Source organism: Octopus bimaculoides, chromosome 2 (genome assembly GCF_046866305.1).
Source record: "Octopus bimaculoides isolate indiv1 chromosome 2, ASM4686630v1, whole genome shotgun sequence".
NCBI lineage: Eukaryota > Metazoa > Mollusca > Cephalopoda > Octopoda > Octopodidae > Octopus > Octopus bimaculoides.
In genome coordinates this window covers 145,760,093-145,784,035 of record NC_142929.1, presented here as the reverse complement: position 1 = coordinate 145,784,035, position 23,943 = coordinate 145,760,093, and the positions used below count along the sequence as shown (strand labels likewise).

The following is a 23,943-nucleotide window of genomic DNA, read 5'->3' as shown; positions in this document are numbered from 1 at the left end:
TTCGCTTTTTTATATATATTTATTCTGTAAACTTAGGAATCTAACATATTTTTCTTCTTATCCACATTGTATCATTGCAGTCCGAATGCTTCCTCCACTTAGAAGCTCCTGTAAAACGTGTCTGTGGCTATGACACCCCATTTTCACATACTCACGAACCTTTCTACTTACCTGACAAATGGAGATGTTTTGAAGGTGTTAAACAATTGATTAACTTTTGATTGGATTGTAGTAATTATTTTTTTATTAAAATATATAGATACTCCAAGTCACTTGACTGAAATTATTGTACAGTTTTTAAGGGCAGCTCTATTTACTGTTGAAAAAGCACACTAAAGAATGTATGGGTTTGAATAAATAAAGGTAATTTCTAAAATGATAATTTTTTTTTACTAATTACAGCTTGTGAGTTACAATGGTGCTGTGGCTATTTTTTTTATTTTAACCATGAAAGTTTTTCTGTGGAGCCTTAAATTCATTGTTATTATCCATATTATCAAACATGGTTGTTAAGTTTGTTTACTTTCAGGTCAGCCCTCAACGAGCAGATATAAATCATTTATTCTATCAAGATCAGCTCTTTTCTTTTTTCTAGGTAGTGAAATACATAACTGTTGTGTCAACGCCCCCAAGCGAAGAAGTAGGATCGCCCAAGACATATAAATAGAGGTAGTCTAGCCATAGTAGAGGAGTTGGGTAGCAGTCGTGTAGAGATCATCCGAAGGTGCTAGATAGCAGTAGCTTGAGACATAACACCTACTGTATTAGTTTTTTTAAAAAGTGGGAAGTAATTTGAGGGAAATCTGACACTATTTCTACAACGTTGATTGATTATGTAAAGAATCTCATTGACTTGTTGCTAAATGAAGTAGACATTTTTTGTACTCTCCCTGGAAAAGGATTCTGGTTGAAACTTTAGAGTGTTCCTTTTCTTCAGAGTAAAATAATTTCTTCTACTTTGCAAACTTTATATACTTCATACTTGCTGTTGCAGATCATCCCTAGTTTCATTGGGTTCAACTGTTTCACTTTGAATTAATCAGAGCTGGAGATGTTTGTAGTGAACATCATTTGCCAGAAAGAGTGAGAGTTCAGCAAGTTGTTACTATTATTGATAAAGTATTTCTCTCTCCATGTCAAAGGCAAACTATATTAAACTTATGTAAAGAGTGTGATATTGTACAGTCAAGACATGAGTATTCAATGTGGATGATCTACATAGGCTAGAGAAGTACAAGTGGGGTATGACTGCAGTGTTATACTCCCATTGTGTTTTAGGTTGTTGCTGTTTAGCTCCAAGTTATCCTTAATTGATCAGACCTCTAATCAGTGTTCAACTCGGGTCTGTTCAAATTTTCTTTGTCTCATCATTATCATCATCATCATTTGACATCCACCTTCCATGCTGGCACGGGTAGGATGGTTTAACAAGAGCCAGCCAGGCAGAAGCCTACACCAGACTTCTGTGACTATTTTGGCAGGATTAGTCATTTTACTTTAGTCATTTTGACCCCAGTTTTAAAGGAGAAAGGTAGTGTTTTTTTGTGATTCGTGGAGATTTGCTGTTGAAGTTTGTTATCACGTGAGGTTGTTATTTGCTGCTGTTGTGTTTTGCTGTTCTTTTTTCTCCATTGTGGGTGAAAAGAGAAGTGTAGTTCCTCTGGTATGAAGAGCTATGCAAAAACTGCTGTGGCAAGAACAGCCATGCCATTGGAGGCTAAACAGATAAACATTGACATGGAAGAAATATTGAAGAGCGAAGAACTGATAAAAAAAGAGGGAGATACCATTAAGTTGATCCCTCCGCAAAATATTGTAAAAGATAAAAGTTTGAAGATGGTGGTGTATCGAACACAAGCGGTCGCCACCAACAAGATAGAGAGAGTGATGGAGGAAGAAATAGAATGTTTGAGTAAGATTGTAAAGAAGACAACGTACATTGGCAGAGGAAGAAGGTTCGGCACAGTGGAGGTGAGGCTTCCTACAAAGGAAGAGGCAGCCTCACATTCCACCACCATTCTGAGGACAGAGAAGGTGGCACAGTGTCTGGATCAGGATACCAAGGGTACCACCCGAAATTAAAACTGAGTGGTTGGTTGCAGCTATTCTGGCTGCAACTGAAGATGACCCAGAATTGGGACCGGCTGGAAAGAAGAAAAAGCTGAACTGGTGGGGATTCGGAGTTGAAATGTGGCTATTTGCCACATTTGAAGATATAGAATGTAACCCCTATCAGATTGAGGTTGAGGAGGAGAAAACATTAAATGTGGTGGAGGGACAGACTGAACTGCTATATATGTGGTGTGAGGGGTCACACGAAGACTCAGTGCCCCTTGTTTGAGTACACGCATAGGGAGATGGAGGAGAAATTACATACAAGATAAGATAAAAATGAGGAGGATTCTACCCAGGAAGTTAAAGAGAAGGAAAGGAGTGAGGTGAAAGAAACAAAAGAGGGGAGTGACGGATTTGTCAGCCCCCCAAAAAAGGAAGAGAACGATGTCAAGGGAGAATTCAGCAGAACCAAAGAATGGTAAGGAAAGACTGGAAGCTAAAAATAAGAAAGAAAGAGAGGAAAAAAACAATAGAACAATGTTCTATGCATGTACTTCTAACTTTCGTTGCTGTATTCCTTTCCTTGACTTATGGCTTCTTCTGTCCTCATTTTCAAGGAGTTGTAGTGCACCTGAGCACTGTGTACAATAAGCTCATTATTATTTCAAATTTCTGCAGTCTACTCAGCTGAAAATGAATGCAGCCCCCTTTCTCTCTCTTTCCAGATATCACATACTCCATAATCTACTTGATCTGGTGTAGAAGGACTAAGAAAACGTTTAAGTCTGCTTGCAATGGCATGGATACCTAAAATAATGAAAGCATGTACCATGCTATCAAGTCATTACTCACTCTCAAATGCTGATCATGGTTTATTTTTATCATTGAAAAATGGTTATAAAACAATGGTAACAAAAATAAAATATTTATTGTTGATGAACAAATAGATGTATACACATAAATTATTGAATGTCATGATTCATTTGTACAATTACATGTACAAAGTCATACAATTGCATAAAATCTACAGATATGATGTTTAAGCCCTTGCAACACGGAGATTTGTCTGCAACCCACTTTGTAATGGCAGATGTTGCTTTCTCAGCCAATGTAGTTTTCAAGCTACCGTCAAGATGTTGAAGAACAGTAGTTACTGTTGGTGTTAGAGTACCTTGCCAGTTGAAAAAACAATCACTTGGACGTCCTTTATGGTATTCCTCCTCAAATGCACTGATCAGTTTTGGAAGTTGATCAGTGTTTGCCCAGAGGTGTTGTACAGCATTTCCAGGCCAGAATATTGGTTGTTGAGTAGCAAGATTATGATGATAGCAGATAACTACCTGAAGATTGACCTCCCAGGCAACATTAAGTGTCAAGTTAGCAGCTCCAATAAATGGACACATTTTCTTTCCAAATATATCAGACAACATTGAAAGCAGCCTTTTGTGATTTTCTGGATTTACATTATAAAAATGGTTAAAATCCAGAATTACCAGCTCTTTCTGATGTTTCTCCAAGAATGAATTGATCTCTTGCATACAGCAATCTATTTTTGGTCCATATATGCCATGAACAAACTGAAAATCATTGCAAGAATCATTGTAAGCTACCCTCAGATCAAAATAGCGGATCCCTTTTTCAAGTTGCTCACCTAAGTCCAGATTCTGTGTAGTAGACCATCTCATAATTACTTTATCTGCAGCTTTTCCAAACAATTTCTCAGCTAATCTAATTAGTTCAGTGCAATCAGGAGCAATTTCTCCTTCTTTTAACTTAGAACTAAATGAGTCATGAGAACCTGCAAAAGATAAACACAAACATCATCAGTGTTATTCTTGGGAACATTTTGTAGATTTACTATTGCATGATACAAGACACATTCTAATCCTGTACATGGAACAACTACAGAATTTTCAACAAAGAATATGCTACCAGGTGTTCAGAATGTCTCACCACAGTAAGTATTTAATGGTTTTCGGGCGATTCTTGTACACTGATCCTTTACTTGCTCCTCAGAAAAAAAAAAAGTCTTGCAGTGTTAAATCAGGTGATCTTTGTGGCCAAAGTCCCTTCAAAATAATCTGTTCACTGAAAAACTCTTGGTAATGCACAAGATGAAAAAAAATTGACTGCGGAGAGACTTTTTGAACACCCTGTAGATTAGGCTCGTCTTAGTCTCTCCAGGCCCAGTAGAAGGCTCAGCAGATTACATTAACAAAATTTAAGGTAATGAGCCAAGAAATTCTAATTAGAATTACATCCATTGTGAAGAAAAAAGCTTTCTCAATGATTGATTTTTATCTAAAAAAGCAGGAGAGACAAAAGCTGGAATAAATTGATTAAAAATATAATGCAGTAGGGAGAGAGTTCACTTTTGGAAGTGCAGTTACTTGATATTGTAATCGTTTTAGAGTAAAAGAAACAAACAGGTTTAACATTGTTAATGCACACAGTACAAGATAAAGAATGTATCTGTGCATTAGTACATAATATAGGATATAATTTATTAAAGAGGGGGAATGCTTTAAGACTGTAGCGTGCACTCAAGTGAAATTCCTCTCTCCCCTTTATTATATATACGTGTGCTCGAACGTAGCAGGTAACAGCTAGCCTTTGGCTGCTATTTGGACCCCATTGTGTCCACTACTCTGATTGGTTGGTATTGGCACAAGTTGTCTCTTACTCTATCATGCCAATTTGCAGCATATAACCAATCAGAGCCTCTAAATAAAATCACATGAGACAGCCTGTTCTCAACCCAGTTTGAGCCTACAGCTTCTTATAAAAACCCAGCTTCTCCTTGTCTTAGGTTTCAGACCTTTTAAGGTCTAGCCACTGACCACACAAGACACATCCAGTTCCAGCAATGACACCACAGCTGCCACACAATGACTTACCAACTTCAACCAACAGCATTACAGTGATCTCTTTCTTCATCTCCACTATCATCTTAACGTTGTCAACACCATTTCTATGTACACAACTCAACAAGCAGCTTGCCCAGGTTCCAACACTTCATTGTTTGTGAATTACTTCACCATAGATCAACAGTGAATATACAACCTACGAGGACTCATGTACCAAGTGACCCAGGCAGCAGTATCACAGCCACAACTTCTTGTACAACATGTACTGCAACTGGCTCAGCATCATGGCCACAACTTCTTGATACAGTTTTTCAATTACCATGTACAGTTGACTATGAACTGGTATTTCTCATTCTTGTGTCTACGAACATTTGTCTAACTTCTCAATATAGACTCTTTTAGTCTTCTTCATAGTTATTCTTATATGTACTTAACGCACACGCATACATCCATGTCTATACACACATACACTTTGTTTTCATGATGACCTGTCTATTATTCTGTATACATGACACACAGACAGACACATGTTAATAAAACATTCTACTCGGGTGTCCCTTTTTCCCTCTGGCACATATATGTATTCTTTTTATATTTACTGTAAGGGCTGTGTGATGTACCTGAGACCCATTCTCATTATCTCACATAACACAGTCCTTACAAATTAGTGACCCCCACATGAATTTATTTAGAGGCTCTGATTGATTGGTTACATGTTGCAAATTGGTGTGACAGAGTAAGAGACAAATTGCGCCAATACCAACAAATCAGAGTAGTGGACACAATGGGGTCCAAACACTGGCCAAAGGCAAACTGTTACCTGCTACATTCGAGTGCATGTATATATAATAAAGGGGAGTGAGGAATTTCACTCAAGTGTATACCACAGATAGCTCCTCACCAGTCATTTTGTGGGAAACAAAATAGACAATAAAAGGAAGATATTTCTGTAGGGAAGAGGTAAAATTAGAAAGAACGGTCGGTCATTAAAGTAAAATGAAAGCTGGCACTGAACTATGGAAAGGAATGTGTGTTCTAAGTCGGGTCACGAATTTGTTAAGACCGAGCGATGCAAGGTGGCGAGAATTAGTCTTTAGTACAAGACCTACCATATTTGGTTATGTATAAGCCATGCTTACTTTTATGTTTAAATGTATTCAAAAATTGTCTTGTGTCTAATACAGCTGTATTACAGATGGGAGACCAAGTGCCATTGGCGAGGGAGCCAGATCAGCAAAAGTCCACTCAGTATAATAATTACTCACTAGCTGGACCCATGAAAAATTCACGGAAAACATAAAAAATGTAAGCATCTGTAAACAGTGTACTGGTGCCATGAGAAATGTTTGCATATTATGACCATCTGTCTTTACGTTCTAAGTTCAAATTCTGCTGAGGTCGACTCTGCCTTTCGTCTTTTCGGGGTCGATAAATTAAGTACCAGTTGTGTACTGGGGTCAATTTAATCAACTGGCCTCCGCCCCACAAAAGTTTCAGCCTTGGACAGAAATTGTCCTTTCCTCATCTTGTATGAAACAGTATATATTAAAAGCTCATCAGGCTGGTGGTGCATGAGAACATTTGCTACGTTTCATACAAGACGAGGAAAGGACAATTTCTGTCCAAGGCTATGCAGGAAAAGCGACTTAAGCACATCAAGAAGCTGATCAACAAGTTGAAACACCTGCTGGATCTAGATGTGCTGTTGTTCTTCAAGAAGAAGAATTTCTGCCAAGACCAGAAGATCAACTCTCAGAACAACAGGTGGCTTGCTGCCTCACCAGAGACATGCAGGCGAAACTTCCAGTGACAATCATGGTCTTTGATGTCATCAGCAGTGATGGTGACATCATGCCACCCCATTTCTTCCTTGTGAGTCTCAAGCTGAACAACGATGGCTACATCCATCTGAGTGAGGTGGTGAAGCCCTGGATTGACCAGGTAGCTACAGGGAGGCTGTACGTGTGGCGGAAAGACTGTGCCCTGCCACAGTCAGAAAACCCAGACCTGACTGTCAAAGAATTTGTTCGATCACTCATCACCTGACATTTGGCCTCCCAACTCGCCTGACTGCAAACCCCTCGACTTTTTTGTATGGGATGCAATGAACCGAGAGACCAACAAATCTAGCTGCAACAGGAAGGATGAGCTGGGGACCAGGATTACCAGGGCCATCGGGGGCCTAAAACAGGAGATAGTGACAAAGGTTTGTGGCCAGTTTCGAGGTAGTCTGGAAGCTGCCATCGAGTGAGATCGACAAAACATGTCATGAAGACAAACTGACCCTAATTTGACAAATATATCTCAGAAAATAAGAACACTTTTTTACTTTTCTGAGACAGTCATTATGCGAACGAATACCGTCTACACCCTGTATAAGAGCTTACCACCTTCTCAGTCTCTCCCATCTTAGCGAACCACTATATTTATCCCCGTCATCTTCAATGAGACAGCAAACTACACACTGCAAAGCACATTTAGTCTAGATCTCTACTTTTGGGGGGAAAATTGCCTTGATTAGACGACCAATAGATCTAATTATTAGAAAAGTAAGGGGTCGATGATGAATGGCAGATTCAATAGCGCGTTGAATAAATGTTGGGTGGACATTGGAATTAGACACTGAGGGAAAATGGCTGTAACTTTTTTATTTTTTAATTTTGGCGATTTTCGTTTTCGGTAATGTGTTCTGTATGTCACGGTCATGCGATTCCCACTAAAAAAATTTTTTTACCCCCCCAATACCCCCCACACGGGGGAGGGGTGATTTTTTTTTTTTTTGGCGATTTTCATTTTTGACATTGTGTTCTACATGTCCAGGTCGTACGAATAGCCTTCTCGCAACTTAGATGTGAAAATGAACGGCTTACATTTATATTGAAACAGAAAAAGGATCATATGTGGAGTCCCCACCACGAAACTTGATATGCTAGAAATAACAGCTAAACGCGGACAATCCAAATCTTGCATTTACTCAGAAAGTTGAACTGCGAGTTTCACGCTTTTTACCAGAGAACATATATTCGAAAACGAAAAATACAAAATTAAAAAAAAATAGAAAGAAAGCCTGTAACAAAATTCGAAAGCAAAAAAAAAAAAAGAAAAAAGCTGTAACCTTTACCTTTACCTTTCTAGTAATTGTTTGAAAAATTTCAACCCCCCCCCCACCAAGCAGGCTATTTACATGCTAGAAATAACAGCCAAATCTGGTTAGGGTTAGTGTCAGGGTTAGGGTTAGGTTTACCCTAACCCTAACTCAAAACCTAACCCCGTTTGCCAAAGCGCATTTTTTCCTTCATATTTATTTCATATAAGGTGCACTTCAACTACTACACTATTTTTTTTCTCACTTTTTCCACCGGGTGTGGATCTATATAAAAACCAGAGGGGGGGAATCGAAATTTTGAATTTGAGATTTTTGAAAATTTTTTTTCAGAATCGGAATCTCCATAGCCTAAAACGTGGGATTCCGTAAAAAAATAAATAAATAAAGGGGGGGGGGGCAAGGTTCAGATTACATATAGTCCATCTGTACCAATGCAAGATTTGGATTGTCTGCGTTTAGCTGTTATTTCTAGCATATCAAGTTTCGTGGTGGGGACTCCACATGTGATCCTTTTTCTGTTTCAATATAAATGTAAGCCGTTCATTTTCACATCTAAGTTGCGAGAAGGCTATTCGTACGACCTGGACATGTAGAACACAATGTCAAAAATGAAAATAGCCCCCCCCCCCCCCCCCCCGTGTGTGTTTGGGTCCAAAATTCTTTTAGGGGGAATCGCATGACCGTGACATGTAGAACACATTATCGAAAACGAAAATCGCCAAAATTAAAAAATAAAAAAGTTACAGCCATTTTCCCTCAGTGTCTAATTCCAATGTCCACCAAGTGTTGCACTGTAAATAGCCACGTCTGAGTTCAAATGTAGCTTACATGAATGTTGTTCTCATCCTTCCAGGGCCTATAAGATTAAACACCAGGGGTGTATATTCCGGGTGTGCTAGGTGTGCGCTGCACACATATCGAAAATGGCAAATTCATAAATTAAAGTCACAAATCTGAATAGGAAACTTTTGTTATACTCCTACTTGAAATTTGGTGGCATTGGGTGTGACAGAACACTCAATACAACAACCACCATACGCCACTCTTAAACACCATTCAAGTTTTAGGGCGGAGTCGATTCAAATAAGTAAACCTCCCGCCGCCAAAAAGTTACATGAAGTGCTTTAACTGGAATTCCGCTGATACCTAAAAAAGAAATCAATATTAGAAAATAATGAGTAACAAGTTTAAGATGTATTTACCTGGGATCGCCAAACTATTTAGCGGTAAGTCATGACAAGAAGCCGGTAACTGGGACATCCAATTTGCCAAGTCATTGCTTGGATCGATATTTGAGACATCACCAGTTTTAGCCATGAGTAAGTTTGTAAAATGTTTTCTGAAGTCTAACAATCGTATGATATAGTGTAATATTTTACTAATGTCGGTCGGAAAACATACGGATAAATGTAGCGTATCAGTCTCAATTCACTAACGAGCTTTGATTTATTTTTCAAATTCCTTTGAACACAAATACAAGTTGCCTGTAAAAACCCTAACAATTGAAATTCCATCCACGGAAGCCTCTTTTTTGTTTTTTTCTTTTTGTGCTAGATGAAATTATACGTTATGAAACAAATTATAAGTTATGAAACAAATTATACGTTATGAAACAATTATACGTTATGAAAGAAACGAATAAAATGAATGAGCAGTTGCTACATCAATGAAATCAACAAGAGATAATAACACGAGACAATTGTAACAACAACTAGCTTTGTACCAAAACTTCCTCAATTACTGAAGAGCGGAAGAAACTTGTAAAGAAAACACAACCGCTTTATTTATGTGACAGTTCAATGTCACTTATTCAGGTCTTTCTCTTCCAGTTAAACGCATTTATTCAATTATAGAAAGGTTCGTGTGTTATGATTTATATGTATTTGGTAACAAAAGTCTAATTCTGTTTGTTGTAATTTATTCTTCATACCTTAAAGGTCTAGTTTTGATCTTGAAGTAACCTTCAACTTAGTTGCAAAATGTTTTCGATGTTACTGCTTTTATTAAATATTACAATGTATCCTCAAATATACAAAATTAATTACCCCTATCAAATAAAATTATACCTCGTCTCTCTCATTTTTACTGGCAGTCGACATGTTTCTCTACCTCCGTCGCTTGTTCACTTCACGTTGGCAATTGTATGAAAACGAACGAGTTTCTGCATGAAAGTGAATACCATGCTCACCACCGAGGTATCAAGCAATGACAGTAAAAAAGAAACGTTTCATACAGCAATGGTGTTAACCCTCCATGGGACTCGTAAAAAGAACATACTCTAGAGGGTGTCCCTAAATTCATAACGGGGAAACTCATCGCCTGTAATTTCATCTTCTAAAAATAAATTTTTCGGTACTACTAAAGCAGCGCGGACCCGAACGCGCAGTCGCGCGTCCGCGCTAGCTAGTCGTGAGTGGTCGATCCTAACCCTACCCTAACCCTATCCCTAACCCTAACCCGCGTGTGCAAATGAATACGTGTTTAGGGTTAGGATCGACCACTCACGACTAGCTAGCGCGGACGCGCGACTGCGCGTTCGGGTCCGCGCTGCTTTAGTAGTACCAATTTTTCTATGTTTAGCGAATTATTTACTCAGCAAATAAACAGCATGTCAATGACTTTACTCACGGGGAATGAATTTACATTAAACTTAGTGGCTCCTTATGTATTTACCTCATTGAATTTACAGGAAATTATTCTGGATTCAGAAAGTTATCTCAGTTGACCTGGTGCTGGACAATGACATTGTAACGGGTGTATGACTGAAAATAACAACATCTGAGGTTTTTGCAGTTTTAAGGCAATGGAATGAAACACTCATTAAAGCATCGGTCTAAGTGTCTGCAATATTTACATTTCGAGCTCAAATCCAGCCAAGACTAACATTGCCTTTCATCATTCTGAGGTATATAAGATAAAGTACCAGTCATTTCCCGTAATGTATTCTAGATATGCCTGACTACGATTTGGAACATAATAGTGATATTGTAAAGTCAAACTACTATGTAATAAGACACTGAATTGCAAGGAAAATACACCAGATGATGGGAGCTTGGGCCATTTTTCTCAGAAATAAAGGAATTTAAATGAATTGACAAAAATGAGGTGTCTTCTATTCCAGTAATAATGATTATATGATGAAGTATAAATATATCACATTGAGCAAGTCCATTGTTTGGTAAGTCATATTAAAAAATTAATCAACATCTTTCGACATTCATATTGGACTATCTTCCTTGTTAGTAGATAAAGAAACTTAAACAGTTCTATAAAAAGGAGGGGTCTTTTGTACAGTGGTGACAGTAGAATGAGGTGTAGATGTATTACTTTGAGTGAGTCTACCTTGCATGTATATACATACAGATTTATATATATAAATATATATTTAATTTATTGACAGGAATGGATAATCTGTTTCCGAAGGGTCTTGTTCCATCTCAAATATGCTCCACTTCCTTCTATCAGGAATTCAGGAGTTCATTTTGGTTCCCTCGGATATATGCTAGTGAGGTTGAAACTCCTCTTGCAGACTCATCTCCTTCAATTGAAACGCAGACCCAGCCTACTGATGCTTTAATAAAAGCCACTGAAAATCTGCGAAAGCAAGCATTAGAAAACAAATTAATTATTTCAGAATTAGATATACAGAAGTTTTTGTCATCAGAGACTGGATGGTATCGTTTGCAGAAAATGTACAGTAAAGAGTGAGTATAGCATGAAACTTGTTGTCAAAATAATTACAAGACATTCTTTTTTTTTTTTCTTTTCTTGTTGAAGATGATTGTCTTTAATTTAATCATTTAAACAACTGAGTCCTAAAAATTTACCCAATAGTAGATTTGTTGTATCTCAGGAGGGTTATTGTGACAATAATAAATACTTGCACTAGCTCTGTTTCACTTTTTTATTTTTATTTGCACTTTGGTTAACCAATTAACTAATCAATTGTTTAATTAATCTTTTGGCCAATTAGCCAATCAGTTAGGTTTGCCAAAGTCTTTTTTGTCACCATTTGCAACATTAGCATAACAATCCTCTTGATATGCAATAAAATAGGTTTCAACATATGAGTTCACACCAGGAACCAAATACAAAAACAAAAGTACTCAATAGTAAAGTTTTTGTAAATTTCAGATAAAAATATTCCCACAAATCTAAGGGTAGTAGAGTAGCAGAAATAATAAAATGTCAGGTAAAAAGCCTTTCAGTTTTTCATTCTGCTTCCATTGTTTGAATTCAAATCCTGTTGGTGTTGTCTTTTACCTCTCGTCTCTCAAAGGTAAAGTAGCAGTTATGTATTGGGGGATGAATTCAGTAATCTGTATTCCTCCACTATGTTATAGTCCTATGTTAAATATAAGAAATCATTATTACACAAAACTAAGACACTACTCATTGCAATCAAATCCCATTAATTACACCTAATCTCTAATCTTTGACTACGATAAATCTATTCCTCACATCTTCCTCTTTGCTTAATTCCTTGCATATCTTACCATTGTGCTTTTACTGCTGTAGCTTCTCACTCTCTCCATTACTAGTCATTTCAACATAAAGCTGGCGATTGATAAAAATGTAATCTTCTTACTTGGATCACTCATTAAAGAAAAGAATTATTAGTGTTGCAAGCAAATAAACACAGGATAAGTCAAGCCTCTGTCATCGTCGTCGTCATTTAACGTCCGCTTTCCATGCTAGCATGGGTTGGACGATTTGACTGAGGACTGGTGAAACCAGATGGCTACACCAGGCTCCAATCTGATTTGGCAGAGTTTCTACAGCTGGATGCCCTTCCTAACGCCAACCACTCAGAGAGTGTAGTGGGTGCTTTTACGTGTCACCCGCACGAAGGCCAGTCAAGCGGTACTGGCAACGGCCACGCTCATCTCGCTCGAAAACCTCATGTGTCACCCGCACAAGAGCCAGCCCAGGGGCACCGGCAACGATCCCGCTCGAAAATCCTACAACAACCCCACACAAGAGCCAGCTCAGGGGCACCGGCAACGATCTCGCTCGAAGAAATTCCATGTGTCACCCGCACAAGAGCCAGCCCAGGGGCACTGGCAACGATCTCGCTCGAAAAACCTCATGTGTCACCCGCACAAGAGCCAGCCCAGGGGCACCGGCAACGATCCCGCTCGAAAGATTTCATCAGGGTAGAAAAAAAAATCTTACATTTCAGATCATGATGCAGAGAAGTTTAAACTGGTGATGGTGCAGTTTAAACTTTTCTGCATCATGAGCTGAAATGAAAGACTTTTTTTTACCCTGATAACAGGCTTGATTTATCCTATGTTTATTTGATTCCATTACTGGCTGCATATTTTGGTGAACTATACCAACATTATGATGGATCTCCGAGCTGCCAGAAACAGCTGCTGGACTTGTAACACCTTACCACCCTCCCTTTAATTCTCTTTGATGTTTGTATTGTGGGTAAATTTGATCTTTTGATATATAAATATCCATATATTAATACTTAAATATTTGTTGTCTAAAAATCTTCAGTCATGTGACAAAATACTTGTTACGGTTTTGCCCACCCCCTTCCGATCATGGATAGAATCCGCATTTTTACTGTTCCTGCACAAGCTTTCTATATGTCTTAACATCTTTTATTTTTTATTTTTTCCTTTTTAATTGTGTGAATGTGTACGTGTGTGAGTATATGTAGGTATATATTTTATATGTATATGTGTGTATATATGTGTATGTGTATATATATGTATATGAGTGTAAGACTGTGTCCAGTGCATAAGTGCGACTTTCATGCACACGTCCCTTTCATTTATACGGATATGCATGTTTGTATATGTGCAGGTCTAGGTGAGTGATAGGAGGATGTATGTATATATATATATATATGTATATATATATATGTGTGTGTGTGTACATATATATATATATATGTATATACGTATATGCAAGAGTGTGAATGTATGCCTGTATATATATATATATATATATATATATATACATGTTGCATGTGTGTGTGTGTGTGCATGTATATATACATGCATATATATATATATATATATATATATATATATATATATATATATATGATAACTTTTTATTGGTGCAAAGCCAGAAATTTTGTTGTGTAGGAAGTTAGTACTTGACTAGTACTCATTTTATTGGCCAGAGAAGGAAGAAATGATTTGAACACAGAACATAAGAACTCGTAGTTAAATAACCACGGTCCATTGCTGTAATGATTTTGTTAATCAGCTGCCTTTGAAATATAATAATAACAACAACAATAATATTTAAATTAAATTATTAACTTAGATTTGATTTATAAGTTAATTTACTGCTAACATTAAGAAGTGTTTTGTTTTCCATTCCAGCATCCAGGGTAATTTCAGTCCTGAGCTGAATTTTATTGGTAGTTCCCTATGCAAGATTGGTCTCTTGACATTCTGTGTATGTTCATTTATAAGTGGCAGAGAAGCTAATGACAAGTTCATTAAAGATAATAATGCATCTGTTTTCCGAACCAAATTTCAGGCAAATGTGAGTTCTGTTACACACTTTTTCTCTCATCTGTGAAACGTATTTTAGTTATGCATCAATCCCACTCTCACTTATGTGTGTATGTATGTGCATATATATTTATATTTTCAGAATTAAATAAAGACACAACAAACGGAAATATACCTACATATATTATACAAATAAAAAAAAAACGTGTAGTAAATAAACAAATGAACATATACTAAATACACGGGCGGACAGAAAACATAGGTTACCAGTTCTTCATCAGTTATCGGCCAGAGGGGCCAAATGCAATTTCAGCCATTATTGATAATATTGCTTCCACTCTGGAGGCACCAACAAGAAACCTATGTTTTCTGTCCACATGTGTATTTAGTATATGTTCGTTTGTTTATTTACTACATGTTTTTTTTATTTGTATAATATAGGTCATATTTTCCGTTGTCTTTTTATTTAATCCTGAAAATATTATTTATATAACATGCACTCATTAATTTTTTACTTATATATACATATATATATGTACATATCATCATCATTATTGTCATTTAACGTCCGCTTTCCATGCTAGCATGGGTTGGATGGTTTGACTGAGGGTTGGCGAGCCGGAAGGCTGTACCAGGCTCCAATCCGATCTGGCAAAGTTTCTACAGCTGGATGCCCTTCAGAATGCCAACCACTCTGAGAGTGAAGTGGGTGCTTTTTATATGGCACTGGCATTGACCACGCTTGAATGGTGCTTTTTACATGGCACTGGCATGGGAGCCAGTCAGGCGGCACTGGCAACGACCATGTTCAAATGGTGCTTTTTATGTGCCACCGGCACAGGTGCCAATCAGGCGGTACTGTCATTGGCCACAACTGCACTTGTCTCAACAGGTCTTCGCAAGTGCAGTTTATTGCCCAATGATTGAAGGGTACTCTTAAATGATCTGGTTATGCTGCACTGGCATAGACCATGGTTACGGTCTCACTTGGCTTGCCGGCTCTTCTCAAGCACAACATATCTCCAAAGGTTTCAATCACTTGCCAGTGCCTCGGTGAGGCCCAATATATATAACGTAAATAGCACCATTTGAGCGTGATCGTTATCAGCGTCGCCTACTGGCACTTATGCTGGTGGCACGTTAGAAAATCATTCGAGCAAGGTCGTTGCCAGTGCCCCTGGACTGGCCCCTGTACAAGTGGCATGTAAAAAAACACCATGTTGAGTGTGGCCATTGCCAGTACCGCATGACTGGCCCTCGTGCTGGTGACACGTAAAAGCACCCACTACACTCTCAGAGTGGTTAGCGTTAGGAAGGGCATCCAGCTGTAGAAACTCTGCCAGATCAGATTGGAGCCTGGTGCAGCCATCTGGTTCACCAGTCCTCAGTCGAATCGTCCAACCCATGCTAGCATGGAAAGCAGACGTTAAACGATGATGATGATGATGATGATATATATATATATAATATGAAGTATATGCTTTTGCTCTTCTCTGATATTACTGAATTGCTACTTTGTTGTTGTTGTTGTTGTTGATGATGACGACGACGGCGACGGCTCTAGGCACAAGGCCTGGAATTATTTGGGGAAGGGGCTAGTTAAGTACATCAACCACAGTATTTGACTGCTTCTTATTTCATTGACTCCAAAAGGATGGAAGGCAAAATTAATTTCAGCAACATTTGAGCTCAGAATGTAAAAAATAGTTTAGATGCTTAATTATAATAATTATAAAATGTGTTTTTTTAAAATTTTTCATTTGATTTACAGAGGATGTTGACTGACCGTGTTGTGTTAGCAGGAATGAAGTCAGGCGTTTTTTGGAGTTATCGCACGTGTTTTTTCTCCTCAATATTCCTGTAAGTTACCTTCTTTTTATGCTAAATAAAATTCTTTGTGTGTGTGTGTGGGTATGAGAAGGTTTCATTATATTTCATACATTAGAACAATTCAATTTTTCTATTCTAATTTTATATCCTGCAATAATAGTGTTATTCATTACAAGCTTCCAATGGACCACTCATTGCTTCATTACATTTCTAGGGGTTAGAATGACAAAGAAAACGTCTGTGCAATTTGAGATTGCCCCTGAGAATCATGAAGGCCCTCCTTATAAACAAATTGAGACCAGCCATTTACAACAAGAAGGAACTGCATGAAGAAGACTGGTTGCTATAGCAACCCTAGTCTGCACATGTTACTTTCCTCCTTCTTCCCCTACACATCTGAGCAATGACTTTTGTATCCATTGCTTTTTCCCAATGTCCTGAAGAAGGGATCATAACCCCAATATATATATATATGGTAAAACTGTAACATTGTTTTCTTTTCTTTTCCTTTTGCAGTTTACTTTGTACCTTCTTGCACATTTTTCTGGCCTTACACAGCAAATCTCTTTAAAGATATATATATCTATAAATAGATAAATTTGTAAATGAAAAGGATGGAAGAGGTTGTTGAGTACTACAATTGTTTTGAAAAGCACATCAGATGTATTTTACATAACATTACAAATGTCCTGTAACTGTCTGGTGTACCTTCTCCTCATGTACAAACAACTTTTGAGTTGAAAATAATGTACTGTCAGATGATTTTCAACTAAAACCACTCTGTTGTTCTTTTTTTACTTTTTTAGTTTATTATCACAATCTATAGCTGTCTACAGAAACAAAAGCAGTGTTTGGGAATATTTGATAGCTTCAGGTAAGTTATTTATTTATTACTGCTTATCCGTTTTTATTTTTCTAATTTTCTTTTATTTTCATATTTAATTTTAATTTAATATCATTTTCTCCATACCTATAAATTTTTGAATGTTCATCATCATCATCATCAAACATCCATTTTCCATGTTGGCATGACAGGAACTGGCAAGGTCAGGGGCTGCACCAGGTTCCATAGTCTGTTTTGACTTGGTTTCTACAGCTGATGTTCTTCCTAACACCAGCCACTCCACAGACTGTACTGAATGCTTTTTTTACTTGGTACCATGACCAGTGCTTTCTACATGACACAAGCACCATTACATGGTACCCTCGTCATCATTTAACGTATGTTCCATGCTGGCATGGGTTTGTTGGTTTGACAGGATCCAATGGGCCCTGAGACTGTATTGTAATATGGCTTCTACAACTGGATACCTTTCCTTATGTCAACCACTTTGCAGTACATACTGGGTGCTTTTTTTTTGTGCCACTAGCATTAGTGAGGTCACTCTGCAGGTTGCAGGCCTACAAACCTTGAGTGGGGAGGGAAAACATTTTGATGGGTGACACGTAAAAGCACCCACTACACTCTCTGAGTGGTTAGCATTAAGAAGAGCATCCAGCTGTAGAAACTCTGCCAAATCAGATTGGAGCCTGGTGTAGCCATCTGGTTTCATCAGTCCTTAGTCAAATTGTCCAACCCATGCTAGCATGGAAAGTGGACGTTAAACGATGATGATGATGATGATGATGATGATGGTGAATAAGGAATAGAGAGGAGTGAAGTATGAGAGTAAAGGGCCAGAGCAAAGCATGTTTCTTGTTGGGGAGCTACATGACTTCAAATGAGGAACATCATGATTCTTATATGTATTATGTACTCTCTTGTAATCGAATAAAATACATACCGAGGAGTGAATGCACATGCACAATAAGTTTTAAAATGAGTTGGATTATTGCACATCAGCCATCATATGAGATCTTTTTAAAACTTACTAAGAAATAAATACTTGTTTATCATTTATGTTCCAGCTTTCCACTGTAGTGATCATTTGTTGTTGTTCTTCAGCTTCAGGTCATTCCTGTTCAAGCTGACCCATGATCAAAATTATTATAGCTGTGATCGTCCTGTCTCTTTAGTGGGATATAAGAATATATTGTGTTTTTTAACTTTAAGATTGTAATTTGAGGGGATTTGGCTGCTATTTCTAACAGGTTTGACCACTATGTAGACGTCCCTTTGTAAATACATGCAGTGAATTGTAATTACTCCCAGTATTTTTATTACAGGGTGGTGTGGGTGAGAGGGAGTTAAATATCTTGGTCATGATAGAAGCAGAATATGAACTATTAACCATTTAGTCTGTAGTTAAACCCTCTATCAAAATAATCAGATGGAGCTTTAAAATATCACTGTGCTGTTGGCTGTTAGTGATGGTAAACTAGTTTTAGTAAATATCAGGGTTGTTATTAACTTAATTTCATATGTTTGGCAGATATATTATTGAACAAACATTGTGGTATTAAGTTATGTTGCCATATGTCATAAGTTCACTTCTCACCAAGGTCAGTCTTGCTTTTCATCCTCCCTGGGTCAATAACATAAAGTACTAGTTGAATACTATAGTTGATATAATCATCTATTCTTTCTTTCACCCCCATCATGAGATTGTTGCCTTGCACCTATGTTAGAAGACAATATATATTATAAATTAAATGTTGCCAGTACTGCAGATATTTAATATATATTATAATGCATGTGTGTGAACAGCCATGCTACACGGCAGTGAAACATGGGCTGTAACTGCTGAGGATATGCATAGGTTTAAAAGAAATGAAGCTAGTATGCTCCAATGGATGTGTAATGTCAGTGTGCATACACCACAGAGTGTAAGCACCCTGACATAAAAGCATCAAATGTGGTGTACAAGAGAGATGACTGCACTGGTATGGTCATGTGTTGTGTATGGATGAGGACAGCTGTGTGAAGAAGTGTCACACCTTAACAGTGGAAGGAACGTGTGGAAAAGGTAAACCCAGGAAGACATGGGATGAAGTAGTGAAGCACAACCTTCATACGTTGGGTCTCACTGAGGCAATGACAAGAGACCAAGACCATTGGAGATATGTTGTGATGGAGAAGACCTGACAAGTCAAGTGAGATCGTAGCCATGGCCAATACCAGTGTTGCATAACCGGCCCATTTAAAAGTACCCTTCAATTGTTGGGCAATATGCTGTGCTTGAGATGACTTGTTGAGTCAAGTGAAGTTATAGTCATGGCCGATGCCAGTGCTGCCTGACTGGCACATGTGCCGTGGCATGTAAAAAGCACCATTCAAGCGTGGCCAATGCCAATGCCACCTTATTTGCTCCCATGCCAGTGGCACGTGAAAAAACACCCACAATACTCTCGGAGTGGTTGGCATTAGGAAGGGCATCCAGCTGTAGAAACCTTACCAGATTAGATTGGAGCCTGGTGCAGCCTTCTGGCTTGCCAGTTCTCAGACAAACCATCCAACCCAAGGCAGCATGGAAAGCGGATGTTAAGCAATGATGATGAAAAATGGGAAGGTATTTACCTTATTTTTGTTTTTTCATCTTTTCTAATCTGCAGGGATAACAGGAATGATACTGAAGGTGAACTTGGGACTGAAAGGAATAATTAGTGGTGGTATATTTGGTTCACTCATGGGGTATGTATATATTTTACATTTTCTTGCAGTCTTTTCTCTGATATGTTTGATTACATATGGACATGTATTAAACGTCAGCATCTTTCATAAGATCATTCAAAAAATATTAAGTTTTTTGAGTCTTCCTTAATGAATAAACTTTGGATTTTTCCTTTTCATATTGCCCTGTATCAATATATTTACATGCTTAAGCCTCTCTGATCAACCCAACTGTTAATCCCACTATTTGCTAAGGAATTTTTGATGCAAACTGCAAAGACTTCTATTTTATTTGTTGACTAATTTTGTCTTCATTTCTCTATTTTCTTTCAGTTTGTGTGGTGGTTCTATTATCTATGGTTTTATGGTATTAACCAATGAAACTCAAGATCAACGACATTACTGGGAAATACAAAAGTATTTGGAAGAGAAAAAGTATGTTTCCTTTGACAATCATATCCTCAACATTTCTGCATAGATAAATTTCTTTCAGACAGATAAACATAAACCATCTAGTTTCATCTTTCATACCGAACTAACCTCAACAAGAGCAAACATAAAAATAATATGCTATACGCTAATGATACATTTGTTAACTATACAATGCTCTTGTATATTACAGCACTGAATTGTATGTCTCTGCAAGGTGTCTATTTATGATTAGGTTGATTAGGCTTGTAAGTGTTAAATGATTTGACCAAGGACAACACTCCTAGCATTATGAATCAATGGTCCTTCAGACAGGAGGCCTCTGTAATGTTATGATACAAGTGGTTTGGCAGATAAAAACTCTGAAACTATCATGTGAATAAAGTGAACCAGCTAAAACTCAACCTTAGTAGAAGTACACAAACTGAAAATAATCAAAAGCTGGATCAATTGAATTATCCTACACATATTTGAAGATAAGGTGATTTCTTTTTAATTTGATCTCCAAAATAGAATATTTACTTTCAATTCAAGCCCATACAAAGATTTTGCGATTCTTTACAAAATATTGATTTCAAATTTTAGCACAAGGCCAGCAAATTCAAGGGATAGGGAAGTTGGTTACATTGACCCTAGTGCTTAACTGGTACTTATTTCATTGACTCCAAATGGATGAAAGGCCAAGTCAACCTCGGCCAGTCATTCCTTACAAAAAAAAAAAAAAAAAAAAGAAATGCAAAAAAAAAAAAAAAAAAAAAAGAAATGCAAAAAAAAAACATAGATATAAGGTGACTTTTCAAAAAAACAAATTTCGGTATATATTTGAATGTATCCAACAGTAAAGATAAACTCAAAATGTGATTAAAAAATCTGATTTTGTTGTAGATTAGTAAAGCTGAGTATTTCTCCCATTTGGTCATTGTCAATATTTCTTAAGGTCCTATAAAGGGCCAGTACTTAATGAATAGTTTATTGCAGGAAACATATCTGGATTTGGTAACCATATCTCGGTAGCCAAGCCTATCGACAGAATGTCGAAAAAGCTGTTCCCAGAAACAATATAATTCTAGCAGTGAATTTGAGTTGTTGTATATTAATCTATTTAGCCTTCTTGTTCATTGTACTTTTAAATCAGTAAGACAATCTCTCTGAAGCAACACTGGAGACTTCATATTCTGTAATTGAAATAATAATACTACAGGACATACAAGAGTAATTTCCTCTATCAAAGATCTCATTAATTTCCTGCCACCTGCCTTTGAGAGGATTTCAGTTCGACCTTGCAAGATAATGAAGCACAACAATTGTACTGTGATCTTTTTCATATTTCTTATTTAAAGCAAATGAGTACTGGGTCATTGAGACTTAAGTATGTTTACCAAATTCAGTATGGTGTATATCATCATCATCATCGTCGTTTAACGTCTGCTTTCCATGCTAGCATGGGTTGGACGATTTGACTGAGGACTGGTGAAACCAGATGGCTACACCAGGCTCCTATCTGATTTGGCAGAGTTTCTACAGCTGGATGCCCTTCCTAATGCCAACCACTCAGAGAGTGTAGTGGGTGCTTTTACGTGTCACCCGCACGAAGGCCAGTCAGGCGGTACTGGCAACGGCCACGCTCAAAATGGTGTATTTTATGAGCCACCTGCACAAGAGCTAGTCCAGGGGCACTGGCAACGATCTCGCTCGAAAATCCTACGAAGGCCAGTCAGGCGGTACTGGCAACGGCCACACTCAAAATGGTATATTTTATGTGCCACCAGCCAGTAAGTTCATATAAATGTTATCATTTAGAAATACTGTGACTATTTCTCAATGGTAACCAATGAGAAAAAAGTTTCCTATAACAGAAAACATTACATTTTTATATTGCCATAAATTTAATTTGTTTGTAACACCATTTAATAATGTCTTTTTTTCTCTATTATATTTTTCAGACAGCAAAAAGCAACGAATGCCTGAATTCATTTGAAATTAGTAATAAATATGTTGTAATATTTTTTTAAAATCTTTAAGTTCTTATTCCTAATATTCTACAATGTCAAGTCAGTGCACCAGAGTGCAAGAAATTGGAACTTTTCTACATATATGCCACTAATCTTATTGTCACAGCTACACTCTCGGAACAACCACTTGTATTTGGGAAAGGCATAATTGCATGTGTTTTTCCAAAATTATAAATGCTTGTGCTAGACTTAAAAAAGGACATATTTCCTCAATATCTCCTTTCCAAAGATTTAAAAAATATATTTTCATTCAAGCACTTTGTGATACATGTAGGCAGTCAGTTTTCTTTTAGCAAATTAGTTTTTGTGCTACATTGTTTTAAGGTTAAAGATTTAGCATAACATTTGTTCTCAACAAAGGCTGCTATATTCATGGGAAGAATTCAACTTTCAGTTTTCTCATGCTCAGGTATTGAATTAGTTATAAGAAGAAGGTCATCAGCATAGAGGAGCTCCCAGGAGCAGTGTTGAATTTCTTTGTTATTCCTGGAGGACTATGATGAACAAGAGGCGGCTGAGCACTGATCCTTGGTGAACCCCTACTTGTACCCCAAATTCTTCGCTGTACTCGTTGCCTACCCTCACCTTACTGGTAGTATCGCTGTACAAGGCTTGAACAGCTCTCACCAACCACTTTGGTCTGTGGCAGTATCCTTAGTTTCCGTATTGACCACCAGATAACGGATCAGTGAAGTCTGTCAAAAGCTTTCTCCAAGTCAGCAAAAGCCAAGTACAGCAGTTTATCTTTGGCTGGGTATTTCTCCTGTAGTTGCCTTACCAGAAATATAGCACCAGTAGTGCTTCTACCAGTCACAAAGCCAAGCTGCATTTCATCTAGACTAACTCTTTCCCTGGTAAATTGGGCTATGACTCTTTCCACAACTTTCATCACCTGATCTGACAATTTGATACCTCTGTAATTATTTCTATCTAAGGCATCACTTTTACCTTTGTAGCAGTTGACTATGGTGCTGCTACACCAGTCATTGGGTATGACTCCTTCATGAACCACCTGATTTACAATACAGGTGACTAGACCATAATCCACACTGCCAGATATTTTAAGCATCTCAGCATTGATTCCTGATGAGCCAGGGGCTTTCCCTGTCTTCATATCCTTAATTGCTTCATCTACTAGGGTACTGTCAGTTCGGATAGCTGGTCCCTCAGTTGGGTCAACATTTGGCAGACTCTCCTCCTCCCATTCATTCTCCATGTTCAGTCTTTCTTTGCAGACTCATTAAAAGCAAGTGCACCATCATCCATGCAGACATATTTCTCTCCTATGACATCACAATTTTCTCTCACACGCTGTCTTGCAATCCAAAATACTTCAGTTCATTAGTCCTCATGGTACTGAACATAGGCAAACTTTTTCTTTTCTGCTTCTCTCTTGGCTAGATATTTACAATACAGTCTCCTAGCTTCCCTTCTGGCTATCTGGTACAATTCCCTGCTGCCCCCACTCTTCCAGGCCTGTTTCTTTGCTCTAATGGCCCTGTCTACGGTATTGTTCCACCACCACATTACCCTGGGTCTGGAAGGGACTTTGCACAAGCCACAGATTTGGTTTATGGCACTCAGCAAGCTATCCTGCAGGAATTCCCCA

General features: G+C 37.7%; 3 protein-coding genes across 5 annotated transcripts in view; 2 read left to right on the top strand and 1 right to left on the bottom strand.

Annotated features, from left to right (window-relative positions):
- LOC106875153 (2-oxoisovalerate dehydrogenase subunit beta, mitochondrial) overlaps nucleotides 1-376 on the top strand; it is a 30,541-nt gene extending 30,165 nt beyond the window's left edge. The window contains exon 9 of the mRNA XM_014923169.3: nucleotides 81-376. Within this exon, the coding sequence (XP_014778655.1) occupies nucleotides 81-221 (141 nt within the window). The 3' untranslated portion in view covers nucleotides 222-376. The remainder of the gene's footprint in view (nucleotides 1-80) is intronic.
- Nucleotides 377-2,964: 2,588 nt separating this feature from the next.
- Nucleotides 2,965-9,363, bottom strand: LOC106875154 (PI-PLC X domain-containing protein 3). Its single transcript, XM_014923170.3, has 2 exons — nucleotides 9,231-9,363; nucleotides 2,965-3,853 (listed from the first exon to the last, which is right to left on the bottom strand). The coding sequence occupies exons 1-2, from the start codon at nucleotides 9,343-9,345 to the stop codon at nucleotides 3,018-3,020; spliced, it is 951 nt and encodes a 316-aa protein (XP_014778656.2). The 5' UTR covers nucleotides 9,346-9,363; the 3' UTR covers nucleotides 2,965-3,017.
- Nucleotides 9,211-22,336, top strand: LOC106875155 (complex I assembly factor TIMMDC1, mitochondrial). Of its 3 annotated transcripts, none has more exons than XM_089347882.1 (8): nucleotides 9,211-9,347; nucleotides 11,429-11,732; nucleotides 14,379-14,544; nucleotides 16,285-16,373; nucleotides 17,150-17,217; nucleotides 19,836-19,914; nucleotides 20,227-20,328; nucleotides 22,266-22,336. In XM_089347882.1, the coding sequence occupies exons 1-8, from the start codon at nucleotides 9,344-9,346 to the stop codon at nucleotides 22,288-22,290; spliced, it is 837 nt and encodes a 278-aa protein (XP_089204008.1). In that variant the 5' UTR covers nucleotides 9,211-9,343; the 3' UTR covers nucleotides 22,291-22,336. The 3 variants fall into 3 exon arrangements, with proteins under 3 accessions (XP_089204008.1, XP_014778657.2, XP_089204009.1); XM_014923171.3 differs by lacking the exon at nucleotides 9,211-9,347 and adding an exon at nucleotides 9,752-9,885; XM_089347883.1 differs by lacking the exon at nucleotides 9,211-9,347 and adding an exon at nucleotides 10,471-11,206.
- Nucleotides 22,337-23,943: the final 1,607 nt, after the last annotated feature.